At 39.8% G+C, this 24114-nt stretch overlaps 2 protein-coding genes across 2 annotated transcripts in view; one reads left to right on the top strand and one right to left on the bottom strand.

The window, feature by feature from the left end:
- Positions 1-7602, bottom strand: part of LOC140309838 (uncharacterized) — a 39242-nt gene extending 31640 nt beyond the window's left edge. Inside the window, exons 1-5 of the mRNA XM_072387862.1 lie at positions 7372-7602; positions 2944-3045; positions 1878-2080; positions 1334-1497; positions 131-265 (exon numbers count right to left, since the gene is read on the bottom strand). Coding sequence (XP_072243963.1) covers positions 131-265; positions 1334-1497; positions 1878-2080; positions 2944-3045; positions 7372-7410 — 643 coding nt within the window. The 5' untranslated portion in view covers positions 7411-7602. The remainder of the gene's footprint in view (positions 1-130; positions 266-1333; positions 1498-1877; positions 2081-2943; positions 3046-7371) is intronic.
- Positions 7603-15223: 7621 nt separating this feature from the next.
- On the top strand, positions 15224-16830 carry foxb2 (forkhead box B2). Its single transcript, XM_072386967.1, has one exon. The coding sequence runs from the start codon at positions 15523-15525 to the stop codon at positions 16474-16476; it is 954 nt and encodes a 317-aa protein (XP_072243068.1). The 5' UTR covers positions 15224-15522; the 3' UTR covers positions 16477-16830.
- Positions 16831-24114: the final 7284 nt, after the last annotated feature.

Below are 24114 nucleotides of genomic sequence, written 5' to 3'. Positions count from 1 at the left end.
TCTCCTCCCACAGTCTTTACCAAGCTTTTGTTTTGCAAGCCACCATAACTGTCTCACTTTTCTTTTGACTTATTGTTGCATACTGTGTGTTCAGTTAAATCCCAGCTGCTCTCCATGCTCGGAAATGCACCTTGTTGCTTCACTTCATTGTGTTGATCAACTCTGGCATCACCCCATTGCTCCAGGGATCTCATGAGATCCTCCAGTTCCTCTGAATGACAGCCATGTTTAATCCACAATGCCTCTCTTTGCAGTTGCAAGGCCTCTGGAGACACACAAACACACACACACACGTACACGCACACACACACACACACAAAAAGTTTCAGTCAATATCTACATCCTTGCTCTAGTTTATACAGTTAGTTCAATGTAGGTTAAATAATGAGAACAACATGCAAATGACTATGTGCACTACTGGACCTTCTTGTGTACCGAAAGTAACCAGCTCTATAACATAATTTGGTCATAGGCCAGTCAGAGTCACTTAGTAGTATATTGTAAAGTCTGCTAAACACTGCAGTGCCTTGATAAATCAAATTTTAAAATATCGGTGCACTGCGGGAGTGAGTAACTCGGTTATGTCAAAAATACTCATAAACAGCCAATAGCCAAAAGGTCTCTATACTGCGGTGCAATGTTATTTTTTGCACAACTGTTATGTAGCTCAGGAATTGAATTGAGCCACTGCCCTTCCTAGGAATCAATGAACCAGAAAATGCACTGTACAAAGAACTCTCACCAAGCTATATGAGTGCTGGACTCCTCACAGTATATAATTCCCTGCTCTATTCATCTGTCTTAGTCTCTGAGCTTTACTTTGCTCCACTCATTCTATTCCTCTCCATCCCCTTTTATTCACTCTTCCTCTGTCTGTCTGTAAATAACAGTTATTGTGGTGGAAGCACAGAAGCAAAAGCAGCAGAGCATTCTGAGAGGAGATCAGTCATTTCTGTGGCCCTACCTTCAAACGATATGTAGCTCGGCACACAGACCTCTCTACTTCTTTACTATTCTCACTGCAAGTGGGTTTTCTTTTGTACCTTTCAACATTTATCAATACAACTGTCATTTCTTTAGACAACCTTTCTCCCTTTAATGGGAAAAACAAGTACCTGATAAAAGAGAAACAACTTAACAGACTAACTTAAATTCTAAAAAGTCACATTATGGGACTCTGTGCATCAGCCTGAGCTCTTCCTTACTCACATTCACCACCCCTCATCTCACTCTTTCTCCATTTCTCCTGGTGGGTGTTAAGCGAGTCACGTCAGGGGATTTGTGTGTGTCCTCCCTCATCGCCCCATTACTCCCCCTGGGGGGGATGCCTCACCTCTGAGAACCTCCCCCAGCGCTGCTCTGATGTGCTCTGCTGCCTCTTGAAGAATCTCTCTGGCGACCGTCGTCACCGCAGACAGCGCCCCATCACCCCCATCCTGCTGCCCATCACGATGGACCACTTGCAGGATGCTTGACTCCAGTGTGTTGTACTCAGAGCTAGGAGAGGGAGGAGATGGGATGAAGAGAATATAGATAGCTTCTGGGGAAGGAGTGATGATAGTGATACATTTGCATAAATACAACTTTCCTTTGGGTCATGAGAGATGAACACACACAAACCTGAAGTACACGCATAATCAAAATAAATCTCATTTTCACACAAAACACATTTGTCTTTTCAGACAGAACCCTGTTTGTGATTCACATGTGTGCTTAAGTATTAACATATACTAATCAGCATTGATCCACTAAGGCATAAAACATCCTTAGTTTAGTACAACTGCTTTCAGATAGACAATTGAAATGAGCTGAATTTACATAGCAACTAACTTGGGCCCAGAGGTCTGGACCTGATTTGCATATGTGAGTGTGTTCACCTGTCCAAAAGTCCATCTCTCAGCAGTGTGAGCGAGAGCTTTCCAGTCTGATAAAGCCTCACAAGGTCGACATCATCCCTCCACAGCAACGAACTCTCTCTAATTTTCACTCTCTCCAAATACCTCACAGTCTCTTCGGGTAACACAGTGTCACTTCGCCTGCTGCACAGCAACGGCAAACACACCCCACCAGCTGGTTCCTTCTGGAGCATCCAGAGACACAAAAGGTGCATAAAACCAAAACAAATATGGAATCGGATATTTCCACAGCACACGTAAACATACACATCATAATTTGACAGAAATGTGACATTTGAATGCAGTGTATCAGGACACTGTAACACTAAAGTGCACCAAAACTTGTCAAAATCAGAGAAATTCTGCTACTTTCTCAAAGACATAACAAAGTTCTGTCATTCTTTTGTCACATTCAAGATGCATCTTTAATTTGATCAAACTGAACAGATTCCTTCCACAGCAAACTAACAAAAAAGCATCCTCAAGTTAGACTACATTTTGCCATCTTAAGCACATTTTTTTGAGTACATGAGTGAAGCACAGAAATCTTCTGTCCTTCTCCCACTCCACTGTTTGCTGTGTTTAGGAAGTAAACAGGACAAACAGACAGAGGAAGCCTTAACAATTATCCTCATTTTTACAGGATGATTAGGGGTGATGGTGGAGTAATGTGAAACAAGAAAGATATTTACAAAAACAGAGCACTATATGGTACAGCAACACGTAAGAACAGATCTGTTTCCCAACTTGAAAGGCATAAAGGTATACTAAAACATGCAGTTTATGTACTGAATATGGCTGGGCTTTCTTTTATTTATTTATTTTGGTAAAAGGAAACAGAGGAATCATGTATGTAGTTTAAATTATTCTTAAAAAGCATGAATTAGGGACAGAGTTTGACAATACTTCTTTACTTTATATGAAACTCCAAGTTTCAGTACCTGCACACATTACTTCACCTTTAAACTTTCGGATACTTCAACTACAAAAACAAAAAAAAACACCTTAGTTTTAAAGAAAGAGCACATACAGACAGACTTAATGTTACCTGGCTGATGTGTAGTGCCAAGCACAGTGTTGCAGCCACAGTGTCAACATCAGGCTCTGGTCCACCTAAAACAGCATGGATCAAACCCTCTGATAGATCTGCCTGAAAACACACACATACACACAAAGAAACACGGTTAGTGTGTGTGTCTCTGTTTACAAAAATCAAACACAGGAAGCGGAGGACACAAGCCGACTATACATTACTGTTTGATCTGATAGCTGATACACGCAGTCTAATGTATCAGCCGAACCACACTGAACCAGCACAACTGTGTTAGATGACTGCAGCATTTTCAAAACCATAATATGAATTAATAATGAAACCATGGGGCTGCAAGGTTTAGCTCATGCTTGAAAGAGACTTCTTTTCAACATGCAAAATCCCTTGAAATGGCAAAGCAACAGTGTAAATCAGCAAATCTTTCACCTTTTACTCTGAGGAAGATGACGTATCAAAGAAGCGATGACTTCCACTTATCTAACTTACCAGTGAGGACAAACAACTCCCATTTTGGTTAAGTGGACATTAATGAGAGCTCCATTAAAGAGATTAAGCTCTCATCTGTGTGCTAAAAAGGCAGAAAATTATGTTTTTCCCTTCATGTGTTGACTGGCATTGTTTTTATTAGTTTTAAATTTGGCAGATAATTAATGAGCAGATAAAGGCAGATAATACAGCCTGATAATAGTATTGGTTTATAAAGGTGTGTACAGTACACATTGTGAGAATGTTAAAGACCTTCAACAAATACCAAAAAAATTAGCTAAAGCTTCCTAGATAGTTGCTGAAATCACACCATCCCATGCCTGCATCGGGGGTTCGTAAATCTCTCATGTTTTATCTGAAACCGATAAGCTGAACCACCACTCACACAAGCCTGGCCTGCAGCCTGCACCATCAATCATGGAGCAAAACGTGGATACAATGAATATCACATCTATCTGTTGCTCGACTTAATGGGCTTGTAAGATGCTACAATGGAGCAAGAAAGAAAAAAAATACGAGTTACGGGAGGTCTTTTCTTTTCATTATTTAGTGCTAGATTCTTCTATAGCAAACTCTCAATACCAGTGGTTTCTGTAAACCAGATTTTATGTGGAAAAAATGTATCTTAAGCAGTTTTATTGTCTCTGGTAGTCCTAACTGTAATAGAAAAAAAGAAACAAAATTATATATGTCTAAGACTTAGTAGTGTGTTGTATTTTAGAGTAGGGGCGAGTCTTCCTGCTTTCTTAAATATCACCCTGGAAACTTATATCAAACTAGTTAATTGTTAAGAAATATGTCATATGAAATCCCAGAGGCCTAATGCTACAGCTAGACTACGCATGTCCAGTGTCTTGTTTCTGGTCATAGGGCCTCACTGTTGAAACCTGATGGATAAATGATAAGAGGAGTGAAGAAATTAAAGACCAAAGGGAGGGCAGGAGAAAGGTTAGCGGCTGTTGATGAGGATGAGAGTGAGAAAGGCAGGACTGTGGTGAGACTGGAGGAACGAGGCCAGGGGGTTTAAAGAGGCTTAATAAAAAGGGGGATCTATGAGGGGTACGTTTGACATGCAGAAGAAGTGTTGAAAAGCAGAGTGTGGAAAATGGGAGATAGACAGGTGGAAAAAATGTGACCGTGAGAAAAAGGAGATAGTGGAAGGGTAGCTCTGGTGATAAGCAAAAGAGGAAATGCAAAGAGGGAGAGGCAAATGGGGAATAACGAGAGGAATAGAAAGAAAATTGTGTTTGAGATGGAGGAGTATAGTGTGGATTAGAGGAACCAGTTCCTTCACTGGAGGGAGAGAGGGGAGATAAATCAATACTAGAGAGCCAGAGAAGAGGAAGTGATGCATTAGCAGGAGAAAAGGCCAGTGTCTGTTCTACTGCAACGAGAGAACACTGGTGTGTGCATGAGCATGTATAAGCCATTTGATATCTTTCAGTCTGAGTGCTCTCCCTCCCTGTCTTATCACATTCAATTGTTATCTTCTCTCCTTTTGACCATGTTTTTTTTTTTTGGTCAAACTGAGAAAATTGACCAGTTTACAGTGAATGTTCAATTTGTGAAAGTGATGGCACTATTAAACCCTCTTACTCTACGTTTTACAAGTACGTTGAAGTCCGTGTTTCTGGAAGACACAGATGAAGCACCCAGATTTCCTCATAAAACAGGGAGGATATAAAAATGAAACAAAGAAAAGCCTACAACAGTATTGATATGTACATGGCATACTGTGCATGCAAACACTTCCAAACCATGTGTTAGTTTTATCTTTCATTACTTTTAAAGCATGTGTTGAACTATAATTCAGAACACATAGATGCTGTTCAAGAGCAAGTTGTCAAATCATCATGACTCTTTTCAGATTTCATTGATAAAACTTTGAAAGTGACTCTAATTTTGACTCTTTTGTTACCCAGCAGCTATGTGATAAGGTAAACATTTAAAGGGATGAAAAGTAAGAAATGTTGGTGCATCTTAGACATGTTTATGAAATGAATAACTGAAGCTTGTCAAAGTAAAATAAAAAGCCTTTCTATACATATGTATACGTGCGATAGTGTGCAGATTGAGAAGGACAGAGGCTCGAACTACACTCTGCACCTTGCTTCAGCTCCAAATGATGAAGAGCTATAGAGAAAATAACTGAGCGAGAGGACAGATAGGTTCAGTAAGCACTGAGAGCCAGGCCAATTAGGGGTATGGGTGTTCTGGATCATAGCCATCCAGAGAGTGGTGAGAAAGGCACACAATGAGAATGACAGAGACAGAGAGTGGTCAGCAAAAGAGTGAGTCATCAGACTTAGTACTAAAGAGTGAGAGGAGAGAGATAAAGTGTGAGTGCATGAAAGAAAATGGACATGTGTTGCAGTTTATCTGAAACATCCATGACACTCATCAGTTGCCCTCCTTATCACTCAATTACTCTGCTGTGCTCTGATCTGCAAACTTGCCTCTTTGATCTTTTCTTCTTTGCAGCTTTCACCGTGTTTATGCGAAGTACATTCACAATAAAAGCTTTTCAGTTTCTCTATAAAATTGAATTCCAGACAGGTTGTTCATAAGCAGCTTTGAATCTTAAACACATGCACTTGTTTGAAAGAAGAAAGTAAGTGTTCTGAATGCTTTAGCATGGTTATATAATGCAAACAAGCATCTTGGGCGAGCAACATATTCTGTGTACATATCAATATATTTTCCCCAGTATTCCCTTAAATTAAATCAGTTTGCTCGTAATGAAATTTTGTTGATTTTTTTTTAATATTCATTCATCAGACAACATATTCATGTTACCCTGTGCGAGTGATACATAATTATGACGAATACAAAATCTTCATCTATTACTGTGAAGGGTTGTTTTCTAAAAAATAGATCATGTATACAAGTGTCCATTGTCTTTATAAAATGGCAAATTGGCTCAAGAGAGTGTAAATTGGTGATAATAAAACACAAATCAATTGCATCCATTTGGCTGTACAGCAAAGCGCGTTTGTGAGTATCAATGTGCATGCACACATTTCTGATTTTGTGTTTTCCAACCAAAAATGAAAAACAGGACCACATCAAGTCAATAACAGAAAAAAAAAAACATTCCTGTGAAATCATAACAGTACTGTGTTTGTGTGTGTGTCCTAAGCTGTTCTTGGCGTTGTCAGCTTCCTGGGCATGTTCACTCGCTAGATGAAGCTGTGCCAATGCCAACTAGAAAACCCTTTTTTTGTGTGTGTGGGAGTGTATGATTACTGAAGAGACACTGTGCTCATGCAATAAAACTGTAGAACTGCATGGAGGAAGGGTAATCTTAAGGGCCCCACGTCCTCAAGCCAAGTGCAGAAACTGTGAGTGGCTCCACACTGTGAACGTCTGTGCAAGTTTTGGACTACTAACAGACAAACTGTGTAAAGACCAACAATGTCCACAGAAATCTAAAAAAATAATACCGCATATCAATAATGCGTGTGGTCAAATAGCAGAAAATGCGGCTCCAATGTGGTTATGTCATTTCGTCTATTAGGCTGTTAAGTATTTGCATTTGGACAGAGAGGCTAGCGCCCAGGATCAAATGCAAATTATTAGTCAGTGGGTTATCTGCAGAGCAGGAGGATAGCAGGGAAGGACAGCCTCTGGCTAAACTTGTTGATGTCACGCCTTCCTCTCATTAGAAATCAACTCCTCATTCAAATGCACACACTGATGTTCCTGTAAACATAACGTGCTTATTGTATTGGATCAAACGCTATTTTTTTTCCCCTGTAGTGTCTTATTGGAGATCTACAGGTGCTTGGGGGGAATCGAAGGTACGTGAGAAGCTTTTGCCGTGCGCTTTTCCAGCAACAGGAACGCAGCCTGTAGCACAGCAGAAGCAGCCTTCCTGTCATGATCTCATTCATTATACCCACAACCTGGTGTTAACGCCACTAAAGGCTCTTAACTCACCCCGAGTCTGCTCTGGACCTTCCGCAAATACTCTTCCATGTCGGCCTGCGTCGCTACGGTGCTGCTGCAGATCTCTCCATAGACCAAGTTTCGGTAGTAACGATGCTGATATGTGTATGTGTGTGTGTTTATCTTTCGTCGCTTCCGAGTCCCCTGCTGCGCTCGCACTGCAGCACTTGCTGCCGCTGTGTGAGCTGGCGGTCCTCCCCTTCTCAACGGGGCGAACCCACAACACCGAGCAGTGGGTGTGACGGTAGGAAGAGGAGATCCAACGGAGGCGCGCTCAGTGATTCAACCGCGCTCCCTGCGGTAGGAAGCCCCCCCAGTCACATAAAAACCCAGGCACCCACACACCCACGTTCTACCCTTACCGATAGCGCACAGACTGTAGGTACTGAATGATATATTGAAGCTTTCCAGCTGCACGTATCACACCCTTTCATTGCCAGAGGCTTTAGTGTTCATTTCAGCACCTTTACCTTTCTGGTGCTCGGAAAAATGCCGCAATATGATCTAGACCACAATCCCTGCAAGGCATCTGCAATACCTCTCAAAGGGGACGTTGTGTCAGGAAGCACTTTAATTAATCTGAAAGATGGCCCTGTGAATACTCGCGCGCGCCCACACGCGCGCACTCATCCACATGTGAGGGAAATGAGCCAATCCTGGAACTAATCTTTAAAATAGACGATTCATCATTGGTTCAGTGTCACTGCATCTATCTATCTATCTATCTATCTATCTATCTATCTATCTATCTATCTATCTATCTATCTATCTATCTATCTATCTATCTATCTATCTATCTATCTATCTATCTATCTATCTATCTATCTATCTATCTATCTATCTATCTATCTATCTATCTATCTATCTATCTATCTATCTATCTATCTATCTATGAATGTTTATACTGCATGATAATTTCACATTTAAGTATACATTAGATATTCCAGTCAGTTAACAGGAACTGGCAGCAGAGGTCTATCTTGCCCACCACAATAGCCTGATCAACTAATGACCTTCAATGACTACTTATTCTTCTTTTGTTCTTAATTTTAAAAAGTATTTTTTTCAGTATCATACACTGCAACAATATAATTCCCAATTGCCAATTATTAAACCACTGATAATCAAAATTAATTTAAAAAAAAAAGAAAAACAACTGAATCCCTCTCACCGAAATATTCAGTTGTATTATTTTTTACTTGGTGAGAGCATTTCTGGCAGTAATGACAACAAGCCACAAGTCTCAATGATCCTATATGTTTGGTACTCCTTGTCTTGGAAAGTTTTCTTTGTCTTCTTGGTAGTAAAGTTCAATCTCAACCAGGTTTCAAAGGAATTGTCAAAGGATGTGCAGACTGCTCTTCTGCTGCATCCATACCGAATGATGCTGCCATCACCATGTTTGACTGTGGGGCTGATAGTAATGAGGGGATGTTTATGTTCAAAATATTCAGGCAACCACTGGCAAATTCAAAGGGGAATCTTTTTTATGGCCCCTTGTGGCTAGATTAGAACAGGATGCTTGAGACAGAGATCAGATGCAGACTAATCAGCCACAGAGAACAAAGGGTCCTAAAATAGGAATGACCAAATACTGTCAGTCATTTGTTGAATCTCTTAAATGTGACCCTTAGAAGCATCCTCCAAGTTGCCCCTACAAGCAACAGTAGGAAAATTATACTGAAAGGAGTGTTGCCACATTGGAGTAAATGTCATTCTCAAGTGTTTCCTTTATCAAGCCTCCCTTAAGCCATCTTATGGGAAAGGGAAGAGGAGGAAGGATAGCACAATTACTTGTAATTCTTTCAATTGGGAGAAGTAATTTCAACAGCCAAATAAGACTGTTTTTCTCTGGTTTATGACAACAGTTATAACGCCTTAACAAAAAACTTTTATTACTTCCTAGTTGAGTTTAGGTAATACCATTACTTGGCCACATAATTTGTACACCAAAAGTCGCATGCTTAAATGGGTTTAATAAACTTGGATACACCTTATATTATAAAGCCCTAAACCTCAACCTGTAAATTTCCAAACTTCTAAGCAAGCCTGGGAGGGAGACTTAAGCTTTATCAGTGATGACTTGCTCTGGCAGGAAGTCTGGACCCACTCCATAACCCTTCCTCTTTGTAACCGAAAGAAATCAATTCACTCTTAAAATTCTGCATCGTTTGCATATACGTCTCTTAAGTATAGGATGGATGTTAGTGTATTGCCCCGCTGCTTTAAGTGCACATCTCAGGTGGATGTTCGCTGTCTGTAACCATGTATGAAGCTTCAACATTACTGATTGGACATTTGTTCCAATGGACTTGGATACTATGTCCCGTCGTTTGTCTTTTCCAGACCATCGTATTTCGGACACAAAACGATTCAAGCTGCTGACCTTTTGTTCTTAAAAAAACATTCTGCTCTTTTGGATAAAAGATGCTGCTCCAACTAAGAAGTCTTGGCATAATCTCATAATGGAGTTTTTTTTCTGAGTACATTTCTTGTTTAAGTCACTCATCAGTGGAGGCCTTCTCTAGAATCTGAGATGCTTATTTGATGGACCTATGTTCTCAGCCTCCAGATTTCCCCAACCCAGAGTTGTGTAGTTTTTTTTTTCTTCCTCTCTGTGATGGGGGTGGCAGATGACAGTGAAGGATAGGGAATATACTCATTATTCTTGTTCTGCCTGTTTTCTTTCCTATTTAGTTAGCTGTGATGTGCCTTGACTTGTGTTTGTTTTGCTCAGATGTTTTTTTAAAAAAGAAAAAACTTGAGTACATCCACCAAAACAAGAGAAAAAATCATTTTCCGTTGCCAGATGTAGCATGTTTATTCTCAGTCTCTGAGGGCTACAACTTGCCACTACCTCCCTTAGGACAACGTGAGTAGCATTAAACTGTATTCTGTGGCCTGCATTTCTTAAAATAACTTTTCTGAGATAATTAGGCTGGTTCATTATGTTTAACTACCTGTAGTACAAATTGTAAGATTGATCAATCTCTTCTGTTTTTGTGTGGGAGTTGTTGCTGTCGGTTCCAGAGTGTTTCCGTAAAGTGAGCTGTACCCGCTCTTGTAGCCAAAACTGCAGCAACCTCAGTGAAAAACAAGAAAATTCAGCTTCTGGTAGTAGTGAGAGTAACTGCATGTGAACCATGTCATAATGGTGTCGATTATAGTGAGCAAGTTAGTGCAAAAGTAATCTATTTTAGTTATTTAGTTTAGTAATCTTTAGTAATCTATTTAATTATTATTTTGTTTTGTTTTTTTTTTACCAAAAAAGTTTTATTTTTAATCCGAAAGCCCTTTTTACACAGTTCAAAACCTCTAATGCTAACATCTGGTTTCTAAGTGTAACGTGAAAGAGTTTATTCAGCATTCACTCCTGCACTCATCACGCAAGCCTTACAAAACGATAGAGAAATCTGATCCTCCAAAACCCATCTAACATACTCATTTTAATTATATAGTACGTCGAATATTTCAGTCAACGTATTTCCATACAAATCGGACACAATTAAAACAGTTTGGTTTATCAATCTAACGTCTAATGTCAGCAATCCAATACTCAAATATCAATTTACTTTGCTTCAATCGCACATTTCAATGACACATTTTGACACTGTTAAAACATTGAATCTTAACAAAGGCTTCCATCCAAATGTGCGCTTCTTTCACAGGATAGTCTTTCATCAGTGCCAGCTGAGGGGCAGCTTTCAAAGCATATCAAAACTCCAGTAATGGAATAAATAGATCCCTGCTCTGTGTTTTTGCGCAGTCATTATATTCTGTACTTCCTATAACGTTGATATTGTGCAATTTGGTGTATGCGATGTTGGTGTCCATTGGAGATTTCAGGTTATTTTGCAAAGGTAAAAGGATTGGAGAGATTGTGAGCATTTCCGATCATGCTGAAATTTGACTGCATTCTTCCCAAATTCTGTGCCTTAACACATTCTTGTTTCCCAAGTGTACAGATAATTCTCTTTCAAACTTGGAGTTTACCCTGACATACACCATCAACTGTGAGACACTATACACTGTAGATGGGCATGTACCTTCTTACTTATGACGACGGACTTCAGTGAGTTATTAATGGCCATTTCTTTTTGTTCTCTCTGTCTTTTTCTTTCACAAGTGTGAGGGGATTTTCATGTGGCTTTTCAGTGCAATGCTGGTGGAATCCATGGCTTGCCTATTTGCATCGGGGCAATATCCGCAACTCTATTAGCATCAAATCTAAGTGGAAGCTGTGTTTATTCCCAGTCACTACAAGTCAAAATGTCTCAAACTAAATTCAGACATAATAATAGTGTCACAATCTTTAAATCTCACTCAGCACGCTTGCTGAGACACATATGTCTCCACACATCTCAGGAAATGGATGCACCAAAACTCTTCGTGTTGCTACTTCTTCAAAACGTTACTTTGTTGCTTGCAGTTCGCTTTGCTTTTTTCAAGGATGCTTTCATCGATTATCAATACTTTATTGATAACAAAAACAATTGATTTTCTTAAAAGAAAAGAGAGAATACAAGGAAAATTAGCGGTAAAATGAAATAACTTTATTACTTTCTGCTCCTGTGCGGTTCTTATTGTTGACATCATGTAATTTAGAAACTAGGCCAAATCAAATGAACTTACAAAACAATCCGATGTTTTCTTTTATTTTCTTATGTCTCGACAAGGTATGATTGACATTAAGGAGAAGGCAAAAAGGAAAACAGTTTAACAAGAATTCTATCTTAAATGTTAAGGTTCCTGATGTTTTAATGATTTAAACTGAGAACAATTAACTTTTGTAAACAGCCAGGAATCTGAAAGCATGTGAGCTGAAAGACACCTCACAGTTTAATGAAGAAAACTACATTTATTAAGTGGAAGACATCTGCTTCGGGGTTGCTCTTGCGACAGTAGTCTCATCCAGAGAGGGGGGTCGGGGTGTTGATAAGGGATTTGTTAGTCAGACCTCTTTTTTGCATTGGCAACAAAAAATGTTTCTCTAAGGAGTTCCTGAATGACAAGAACTTTCAAACTAATAAACATAATTAAGTATTTTCATTGTCATCAAAACGAAGGGGTTCCACATGCTGTTCATAAAACTTATTTCAGTTCCAGGTTCATCTTTTGTTGGCAGATGTTCAGAAGCTGTACCCATTCAGGTTACAGTTGGAAACATTATCATGTGAAGCCCATTAAGTGAAAGAATAAATATGTTTGTGGTGTGTGTCATCATTCTGTCAGTATGAAACCGACTGAGGTGGATGATAAAAACAGTCCAACCAATTTGACCAAATTTAAGGATTACTTTTCAAATGACAAGAGTACCATAATAAACAGTCCTAAATTGGAAAGAAGATACATTTGTACATTTTATGACTTGAGATGATCAGGCTGATCCACTGGTTATGTACGTAGAACAGAAATATATCTTTACGTGAGTCATGGACAGAGAAAAACAAACCCCTTGATGCATGCACTGTAAGTTTGAAGAATGATGTCTGAAAGTTTTAATCTGCCTCTGTGAAGAGGAATGAAGACTATGCCACCTGAGATGACTGAGAATAAACCTCAGAGGCAACAGGCAGACACACTGCAGTTACATCCATTAACGTTCCCGCTTTGTCGCTCTTTTATGGACAAACTGAAAGATCTGTCGTATTTTGCCACAGAAAAATTCTCCATTACACAAGTAAGCCTTACAGCGTCTGCATTATGAAGTCCTAAACCAGCTTAATTTTCCATTGAAAACAATAGGCCTCGCTAATTGATTTTAATGGCTCTCTCCGCGACGATGCGCCCCTTATGACTTGGAGAGAGGTCTTTAAGATTATTATTATTAGTATAATTGCCATTACCCCCACACTTTCCCTTTGCGAATGGGAGACAGAGAAAGAATATCTTTGCCCTTAAGCTGAACAAATAATTATTAGAGACTGGAAACAAACAGACGACCGTCTCTCACGCGCGCGCATGCTTGCACGCACAGGAATACACACATATAAAACTCTCTACCTTTGAGAGGACCCCCTCCTGGCGACCCTCATTCCCTCCGCCGCCCTCTTAGTGCAGCGTGGCGCTTGTAATTTATGCAAAATTAATTGATACATCTTTTATAATTGATGTGCTGTAAACTTAATGAGTAATTTATGTAATTAGTCAATTAAGGATAATTCCAGCATATGTTCCATATGCCCAGAAGGTGTGCTTTACAACTAGTTATTTGTCCAGGAGTTTGGTGCACGCGAAGTCTTCCGTAGACTACCTAATTAATTTTGTTATGCAGATCAGCCGCAGTGTCTATTTAACGGCCCCCTTTGTGAAAACAGATTTAATATTGATCTTTCCCGGGCGTTTTAAGAGGATGCTTTTACCCGCATTGGCCTCTGAGGCCCAGGGAGTTTCAAATCTCATTTTTCACGCGCCTGGAAAACAGTAAAGAAAGCAAAACAATAACAACAAAAAAAGACACAGCAAAACAAAGCACGACTATATTTATCGGTTAATATATCAATGTTCATTCTCTGTGATGTGGCGTTAAGAGGTGATTTTCCTTGCAATTACATGATGTCTTTAAAATATGCTCTCAGTTGACACGGCTGACCTTTTGAGTGGGCTTTAAGGACCGAGGCATAACGGGAGAGATGCACCGGCTAATTAATTGACACAGTTTTGAATATTCATACCTAATACAGCGAGCTTGCCCTTAATTACATTGTTGGACTTCCCTCCAAGGAGGCTAAATCACGGAAGGCTTAATTATTTTAATGTATTCGAGGGCCCACCGGGGCACGGAGGAAGACAGGAGCCGTCAAGGACCCCGTCATGACACCTGGCCAGAGAGAGAAATATAGAGAAGGGGAGCTTTTGTTGTTCTCCGCTGAACAGAATTCAGAGCAGGGGATGAAGTTTGTTTACACCCTTGCAGGATTCACCAGAGAGTGTTTGAACAGACAGACAGCCGCCGGACTCCCCTCTCAGCAATTAATCAACAACAGCGCCTCTCTCACGCGTGTTGTGTTTTCGTGTGTTTTTGTGCGAACGCTCTCGTGTAATTGAGAGCAGAGGAGGAGCGCACTGATTATTGTGCGCAAAGGAAAACATGATTTATGGCTGGCAAAGTCTGAAAGTGCAATCGAGCAAATTTAACAAAGAGGCTGTATTTATATACTCCGCACTTTTTCTATTTATTTCCTCAAGTCAAAAGAGCGAGATTTCAATTTAAACCCATTTCTCTGTCACAGTTATTTCAAGCAGAGCGTACATTATTTCAGAAATAACCCTGCTGTCTTTATATGCAAATCAACGACAGCCTTCAGAAACAGACCATGACGACATGCGTATCGTTCAGCCTATTTTTGTCAATAGAGGTCAAAGGTCAGGGTCATATCGAAAAAAGTGAGGGAATTTTGGGGGGTTCAGCATCTTGGTATAACATGTATCTAAAAAAGCCACTTCAAACGCAGTTAAAATGTTTCACTCCGGTTTAATTCCGTCTGTACTTTACACAGGACTTTGATTGGCAAACAGCAGATTAGATCACCCCTCCTCTCTTGCTTTTTTTTTTTTTTACCCCATTTCTTCTCTGTGTGATACCCCCCACCACCGACACGACCACACACATACATACAGACACACGCACACACAACCCCGCTCTCTCTTGACGCGTCCCCTAAGTGTCTGGATAATAGATAATAGAGCCGGCGACCTGCGGGGGTCTTACAAAAACAGAGCTCGGCGAGTAGGAGCATCGCACAAGAAGAGAGGAGCCACGCCGCGCACGAACAGCAAATCAAACAACAGCCGTGGAAGCAAAGGGGAACTCAGAGGACCTCTCAACTTTTACGCACGGAGACTGAGTTTTACGCTCACCTTAAATGAGCAGCATTTGGCGAAGAGACAGTCAAAGACAGTTTTTTTTTTGGATGCGAGAACCTCTCCAGGATCTTACCTGTCATCCGTGGGCCTTTGGGTAACTCTCTGTTAATCGATATAACGCAGGTAATCTAATCTGATGGCTCAGAACTTTGGAACAGATCTGTCAGATGGAGACTGATGTGAGGGGTGTGAAATAGCTTCGTAAAAATAGCGTTCAGAATATAACTAAAGGTTCTTTTATTCAAACGTTCAAATTTCAAGAAATCAGTAACAGTTATGCCCCGTCCTGGGAAAAACTCTTACAGCGACCAGAAGCCTCCTTACTCCTATATATCACTGACAGCGATGGCCATACAGAACTCAACCGAGAAGATGCTGCCTTTGAGTGACATTTATAAGTTCATCATGGATCGATTTCCATACTATCGAGAGAACACCCAGAGGTGGCAGAATTCTCTGCGACATAATCTATCGTTTAACGACTGCTTCATAAAGATTCCTCGACGGCCTGATCAGCCAGGGAAAGGCAGCTTCTGGGCGCTGCACCCGGACTGCGGTGACATGTTCGAAAACGGCAGCTTCCTAAGGAGACGGAAGCGCTTCAAGGTTCTGCGTCCAGAGCATATGACCTGCAAGAGTTCCCCGATGATGCATTACTTCCACCATCACCACCACCCTAGCAAGCTGGGCACGACATCCGGTCATCACGACCCCTCTGCCGCCCCGGCAAGTGTGGGTCGGCTCCCTCACTTTCAGGGTTACGGGGGAGTCCCATGCGCACAGCCAGGTGGGTTTAAACACCCGTTCGCCATCGAGAACATTATAGGACGGGACTACAAGGGTGTGGTGGCCAGCGGGCTTCCCCTCACTTCGGTCATGCACCACCTCGGTTACCCGGTGCCCCCTCAGCTCAGCAGCGTGGTCAATTCTATGTGGCCGCACGTCGGTGTGCTGTCAGAGTCCATGAGTGGCGTGCCTGTGCCAACAGCATCATCCGAATATGCGCCCTTCAGCGTGTCAGCAAAAGGCCTCTACCACAATGCCAACGGGCAAACGTTGCCCGCCGTTCCGGTGCCAATAAAACCAACCCCGTCCTTGGGTCCGGTGCCTGGTTTGACGGGGCTGCAGTCGGGCCCGGTCCAGCTCTGCTCGCCGGCTTCAGTAATGGAGAAGAGCGATCTGCTTGAGGGGAAAGCAAACTCCCTACACCCGGCTCTCTTGCTGTCCTAACCGGGTAAATTGAAGGTTCTTCTTGGAAAAGTCCCACAAACAAGAGACAATGAGGTTTATACACGAAATGAAACAGAATAGGCCCCTTCAGAGACATCAAAGTTTAAGTTGAGTGCAGCTGTAAGAAAGTTGTAAAAACTATAACATTGTGCTGTGTAATGATTTTTTTCATTAGACCCATGTTGATGAAATCATATTTTATTTGCACTCTTTGTAAGGGCATTTACCACATACTGTAATGTGGTATTGATATATACAATCAGACAAGTAGAAACGCTAAACCCAAAGAAAGCTTTCATAGGGGACAAACAGTCTGACATTCCTTCCAAATGCAAACTAACACCTGTTTATATTTTTGACGTCATGCTATTTATTTTGTTGTAACCTATAGCAGGTCTGTCAGCTAAAGACAAGTAGGCCTTTTTGCTTATTGAAAAAAAATCATTTGAATTAGGCCTGTTGCACTTTGTGTGTGTGTGATTTAGCAGTGCATTGAACATGTCATGCTTGTATTATAGCACTATTTATCTGAAGATATTTATAAAGAAGTTGAAACCGAATCGTTGGTATTGTATTTATTCAAACATATGTTTCAATCGAAATTACTCGGGAATCCCGATTTACACAGTTAGAACCGAAGTGAAATTACATAAATACCTTTCCACATTAATGCACATTACTATGAGACCAAGTTACAACGCGAATGTCCTGGCTTGAAGGATATAATTGTCCAGATTTTATATGGTTTAAGATTTTTTTTCTGTGCGCACTGTTATAAAGACGCAGTTGTTTATATTATCATCCACAACAGGAAGTGACAATAACAGGCTTACACACCATCGGCTCCTCTCTTAAAGGCATATTTTAGATTTAGTTGATTTAAATGATCTTTCTACACAACATATCTCTAGTGTAATCAGATCTGTTATTTTATACTTGTGATTTTTAGCTGTAACTGTGGATCATCAAGTAAAAGAGGTAGGCAGGAAACCTCTGATTTCTTTACAGAAACCTCCATTTTTACAGAATCAGACATAAATGTAATTTGAGCTTTTAACCTAAGAAACATTTTAAACACCACCCAGACATCACAATTTGATAAGCCTATGAAAGGACTCTATACTAGATATCAAACAGCAGGAGAATTGTGTAAAGGTTTTTTTTTTTATAGTTTATTATCTGAATATGAAAGAAAGGATTGTGAAGAAATGCATTTCACAAAAAGAGAACTGTCAAAAAACTTTACTCACAGGGACGATTACATTGAAATCCTGCAGTCATCTTCCATTAAAGCAAGAGTGGGCTTTATAACGTGATCTGGAGCGTGTATGTGCGGATGCTTGCTGTGTCCAGGACAGGTCCATATGATCTTCATATGATGGATATAAGGAGCCAGCACTTTGGACCGCAGCTCCACATCTTCAAAAGCAAACAGGGAGAACGGATCAAGTTTGCTCTTTTGTTTGCTCTGCTTTAATTAGGCTTTGAAGCTTCTCCTCTCCAGCAGCACAAAGCCTCAGGTTCATCCCACTGAAAATGACTTATATTTAACCTCCTGTCCCCTGTTTAGCATCCCAAAGGCTCCCACAGCCGACACTATTGTCACACCAGCCTCTGAACAAATAATTGAGATGCACCAGTGGAGGGGATGTGTGGGAGTGGAAAATTAGAACATATTTGGGTGTCTTTGCTAACGAGCAAAGAACACATAAAAGTGATCAGCCCTTATTTTTTTCTTTCCTCATTCAATCTTCCTATAATTTTTGTGTTTTTTCTTAATCCCTTGCCAACCTGTTTGGTGGTTGCACTTAACTTTCTCTACCACACTACTTAATCTGCACTTTATGTTCAATCTACAGACACACACACACACACACGCACAAACACACACACACACACACACACACACACAAACGCTTTCTCTGCAGGGTGTTTCTAATTCCTAGTTAAAGGCAACTGAAATTTTACAGCACAGCAAATGTGTCTGTGTGAAAAGTGCGCATGTAGGTGTGTGTGTGTGTGTGTGTGTTTCTTTAATTCCCTGATCAGCAGGTCTCAGTGTCTTTAATAGCCCTCGCTGCATTAGTACATAATTAAATGCCACTAATTAAGGCACAATAAGAGGAGTAATAATGCAGCCATTACTACCCTCCATGATCCTTTGTCTTCACAACACTATATTTAGATGTCTCTGGAATCATAATATCACATGAGGTCTCCTAATGTGCATGCGTGATTATGCGCAGGGTAATAGGAGGTATATTTGCAGTTTAATTTGTAAGGGTAGGAACTGAGCTGATCACACCAAAGCATTGACAGGTGAATGTTAAATGATTTTCCAGCCTAAAAATCTTTGTTCTGTAGACATATAAATATCACATGTGATTATCTTCGTATCCTCTTGGTAAGAAGGTGTCCCATCATATATCTGGTAGTGTGTTTTTGTTTGATGTGCTAATAAGAAATATAATGCGGGCACTATTGAGAGCCATGTGTGTGTTTCTAGTCGATAGCTGGATTTACTTCATATCTTAATTTATTTAATAGAAACAAGTCAGAGAGCTACATACTTTTTTTCTCACTCTGCAGCAAAATGATAGCGCTTGGCTTATGTTTATTTACTTATTTTTTTGCAAGTATGAATCCGCTTAGAGAACTTATGACAAATGAAAACGTAAATGAGTAGCAAGTTAGTTTTGATCACTCCAAACTTTAAAAAACAACAACGAAAACACCAGCGTGTGACATATTCTGTGGTCAACACGTGCGGCAACTTTCTTAAAATAATAACAAGCTTTGTTAAATTAATGTGAACCGATGCTAAATAATACAGAAAACAGCATTAGAATTTCCAAAAGATAAGATAATGTGCTGAGGACTCAAAATAAATGAGATCAAGCCTGCGGGTTGCAGCCTTTTTCTTTACACTTTTAGTATCAATAAATCAGTGTTTCTAAAAGACTGATGTGTAAGCCATGTAAACAAGAAAAGAAAATGTCTGATGAAAACGTTCAGGTCTTATGGCCAAATAAAGCTCAGGAACTTAGTAGTTTGTGCAGAAGTTGACATATGCATTCCTTGCAATAACACTGCGTTTTGGAGGGTTGACGGTGAAAAGGCCATGCTAATTTTTCACCATATCAACACAAATTCATGTTGTATCCAAGGAAATCATTTTAGCACTGAGAAATGTGTGCCTGACCTTAATATGAAAGAACTCTTAATTCATGCAAAAACTGTTAATGATGTAAAATTTGAGTTTGAAATGAATAATAGCAGGATTATGAATGAATAAAACATTTATGTCAGAGGTGTTTCACTGTCCGCCCTTTGAAACGTAATGTTACGGTCATGCATAGACTATGATACATTAGCGGTAATTACCCACACTTCATAGGGGCCAGGGTGGCAAATTCTACATGCGTTTTTCTTAATAGTCAGCAAGAGCTGGCCATCATGATTAGCAGCTTAATACATCTGATCTGCCGCTCACACCAGCTCACACTGGCAAACCTTAAATATTATTCTTTGTTCCAGACAGTAATTTCATTCAATATATTGGGAATCTCAGATGTGAGAAATGTGTTCTAATTTCTTTAAACCGATAATTGGCATTCAAGGATTCTTTGTTCAGTCACAGCTTGACTGATCATTGAAAATATCAGCTTATCCACTCTAGACAGAGCCATAAAACTACATCATTAACTTCGTTAGACCGTTTCATCACAGAGAAAAGAAATCAAATAAACTCCATAAAGGCCTAATTATTAAATGTCAAAACAGATATAATTGTTTCATAATTTGCTGAATCTGGATGCGTTAACGGGTACATAGCATTAATTCATACAACTTCAAGTTTTTCTTTGGCTGACCCAGAATAAACCGAAATAGAAAAGAATGAAAAAGAAAAACGGCACAGTGTCAGACAGAGATTTATCATTTCACATATTACAAGATGTCCTCCAACAGTCTGAAGCTGTACCCGAAAAAGATGAAGCAGACAGAGAATTCCGCAAAAGACACAGAGGCTACATGTACATGCACTACATGTATGTAAATTACAATTTGACATACTTCATTCAGTACAGAAGAAAAATTATATCTAAATGTGGTACGAAAAAGATACCTTCCAAAAAGAAAGAAAAAACAACACACACTTTGAGAGAGGCGTTTTAATGTCTATTTGTAATACATGTAAAAAAATAAAGTTAGTATATTTCCTAATCATTTCCTAATTTATAAAAATGCTCATTGAATGTCCACATGCTGCACGGTGATTGGAAGGAACATCTCAGCAGGCTATTCCCCTTAATCAGGCCCTCACTACTGTAAATAAATAGATCATTTAATCATAAAAACACAATTCAGACTTTGTGATGACATAAAGATTAATAAAGATAAAGATTAATTGAGTGTGTATAACTCTTACTAACAGCAAAGTACTTCCGCAGGGATAATCAAATGTGCCAACAATACTTTTAAGCTTGGAAGTCTGAACTCCAACAGAAACCTATATATATATATATATATATACATATATATATATATATATATATACTGTCCCATACCTGCGAGTATCAAGTATCTCACCAAATCATAATTAGTATACTCAATTAATTTTGTAATTTTTACATGTATGACATCAGTTAGATTCAATTTATTTTGTATTTCAAATTATTTCAAATGAAGACAGAACTGTAATAAAATCTGCAAAGTTCTGACATTATTTTTTTTTCTCAAAGTGACACAGAGTCACATCTTAGTGACACCAGATCAGCTGGAGGGGTTGGAGCCGCTGACGGAAAATTATCCTGCTAGTTCTCATATCATTAATCATTTAATACTTTTTAGATATTCCCATCACCTTGTGCACAAACACCTTCTGCACCTTTTCAGTTTGTGTATTTGTGCTACAGTTATAGTTCATGTCATAATTTATTGTAACACATGATTCACTGCAAGACGGCAGCTGACATACGGCTTCATCTGCCCTTATCCTAATGTAATAGTTGCCTTGCAATATTCATGACTGCTCGTTACTTGGGGAATGAGACTACATCAGTCTATGAAAAGATCGTCCGAGGGGAATTAGTATACTGGCATCAGGCCTGGAGACAGACAAATCTGTCAGAGGACAGAGTCCCAACGACAGGTCACTCTGGACCGCCACACATTACTATAACTCTTCCTTCCTGTCCTCTCCGACTCTTGCCACACTTTTCTGTCTTTAAGGGCACCATATGTGTTCTGAGATCTCACTGTTCCTGATTTTCTTTCATTGTGGCTAGAAACCCAACTAAATAAAATGGAAAGTGAAAAAACAACAACAACAACAACAGTGATTATGAGGATTTTTTGTTTATATTTTTAAATGTTCATATTAGGTTAAAGTTATCCTGGTACCTTACTTCCTGTTTAATGCTTCTGGAGCCTGTTCTCTTGCTCTTTTCAGTTATCTTTCCTTCCTGTCTGTGTTTCACACCTTCATTTTCTTCTGATTGTCACACCTGCCTTTAACTCTTTATTACCGACCTCAGTATATCAGTATTTGTTTCCTTAGCTCAGTGCAAGATCCTTGTTGTTGTTTTGGTTGTGTCACACCTCGTTCCTAAGCCTGTTGATTCCCTGTCGTTGGTCTTAACTGGCTCGCTCCCTCTTGACATTTCCTTTCTGTTCTTGGATTCCCCTGCCTTTGGAGCATCCTTGGTTTTAATAAAGTTTCAGTTGTGACACACATCCCGTTTAGTTAGCTAGACGCATCTGGGATGGCCCATCACACACTTGTGTGTAGTGCTGCAATATCCAAAAGTATCAGTGTATCACTGCATTTAAGACCACACATTTCTTCCAAGACAATACAGAGGCATGTCTGTGGGCTAAGAGAGAGCTCTGGGACAGGACTGGCCTGCCTGAAGAGCTGACGTGTCCCCAAATAAGAATTTGTGGAAAATTTTGAAAGACAAATTTGAGAATGACATCCTGTACTGTTGTGTACTGTTACAAAACCTCAAAATAAAACCTGAAACACTTCATTGCTTGGCCTCCTGATATCCCAGAGTGACTGGTAGCATCACAAAGGTAAACTCTTTACTGTTTCAGTGCTGAATGGAAGGCACCCCAAGCCTGAAATGCAAAAATACATACATCTACATATATCTACATATATCATATTTATCTGTATATATCTAAACTGTACATTGTGTATCCCTGTTTCTTCCTCCAACCAGTTCTTTCTTTATCAGAGCCACTACCTCCCTTTTTATTGCACGGTGATTCACTGATATAAGGTCAAAATGTATCCATCCCTGTGGCTGAAGTGTATTGTCTCTGCTCTGTCCTCAGAGTAAGGTCCTCTGATGCACTGCATATCATCTTCAATCTGCCACCCATCTTTATTGGCTCAAATTACGACACTTTATTAGCCATTATTACACTTTATTATCAGTTCAGTACGGGTCAGTGGTTCAGCCATTCTGGCCTCCTTCCCATCGTTTCTCCTCTCCGACTGCTTCGCTTTCTTTGAGTTCTGTGACAAAGAAGTTCTTTGGCCAAAAAAAACTACAGCACTTTTATCAGCGGTTAAGTGCTTTTGGAGAGAATTAGATATGACATAACAGAGATTGTAGAGAAATTAAAAGTTTCTAATGAAAGTATGTCATCAGCACTATCCCTGCTGAGCATGAACTTGAAATTTCAAAGCTCATCACAAAATACCAAAACAGTTTCACTCTTATAACAAAGGTTTAAGTTGATAACCTGCTTTAGATTTAGTCAGGATTACCCACAGAAAGACTACAAATTAGCAATAAGAAAAAAACAAAAACATGCTGATATTGGATTGTGTCTCTACTACAGCTCATATTTTTTCGCATATTTTCTTTATATTTTTCTTGATACATTGTGGTGGACTCAACTAGAAGTCTCACAGCCTAAGAAACTAAACTGCTGCTTCTGCCTGTTCAGCAGTAGATAGTTAATACTCCCCAAACAGAAGCTTTGTCTGGGAAAGGTTTTGGCTTTCAGAGTCCTTAAGGCTCTGTGCTCTCTCCAAACTTTCATTTGCTGGCATCCAGTTCTGTTTTGGGAAATGGGCTGTACTTCTATTGCGCTTTTCTGCTCTAGCCGACCACTCAAAACACTTCACACTTACACTTCAAACCATATTTGTCCATTAACACAAACACTCATATATCGTGTCTGAGTCTATACGGTGTCACAGGCTACACAGTGTCACATTTCCTAGATCGGAGGAAATGTGGGATTCAGTGTCTTGCCCAAGGACACTTCCACATGTGGTTTGGGGGAAGCCGGGAATCAAACCGCCGACCTTCTGATTTGCACACGACTGCTCTTCCTCATTTCTTACATAAGGTTGAGTTGGTCAGAGAGGACACTAAAAATAATTTCCTTTGTTCTGTTGTTTGTCACATACAATTTGAAAACAAACCAAGAGATTTCGGGTTTTTGTTGCATTAAAAAAAGAGAAGCTTACCAACTGTTATGGAAATGGCATTTCTATACTCTAAAAACACTGCACAGCAACAAAATCATTGAGAGTTTCACTTCAGCAGTAATGACTGCCATCATGAAACAACAAGCATCAGCAAGAGCAACTGTTTTCTCACTGAGCAAGTTTGA

This window comes from Leuresthes tenuis, unplaced genomic scaffold, assembly GCF_036924035.1.
Source record: "Leuresthes tenuis unplaced genomic scaffold, fLeuTen1.0.hap1 SCAF_6, whole genome shotgun sequence".
In the NCBI taxonomy this organism is placed as follows: Eukaryota; Metazoa; Chordata; class Actinopteri; order Atheriniformes; family Atherinopsidae; genus Leuresthes; species Leuresthes tenuis.
The sequence above is the reverse complement of the archived record's forward strand: the minus strand, read 5'-3'. Positions and strand labels throughout refer to the sequence as shown.

Coding starts and splice junctions, on each gene's coding strand:
- foxb2 (XM_072386967.1), top strand. CDS start 15,523: ATGCCCCGTCCTGGGAAAAACTCTTACAGCGACCAGAAGCCTCCTTAC.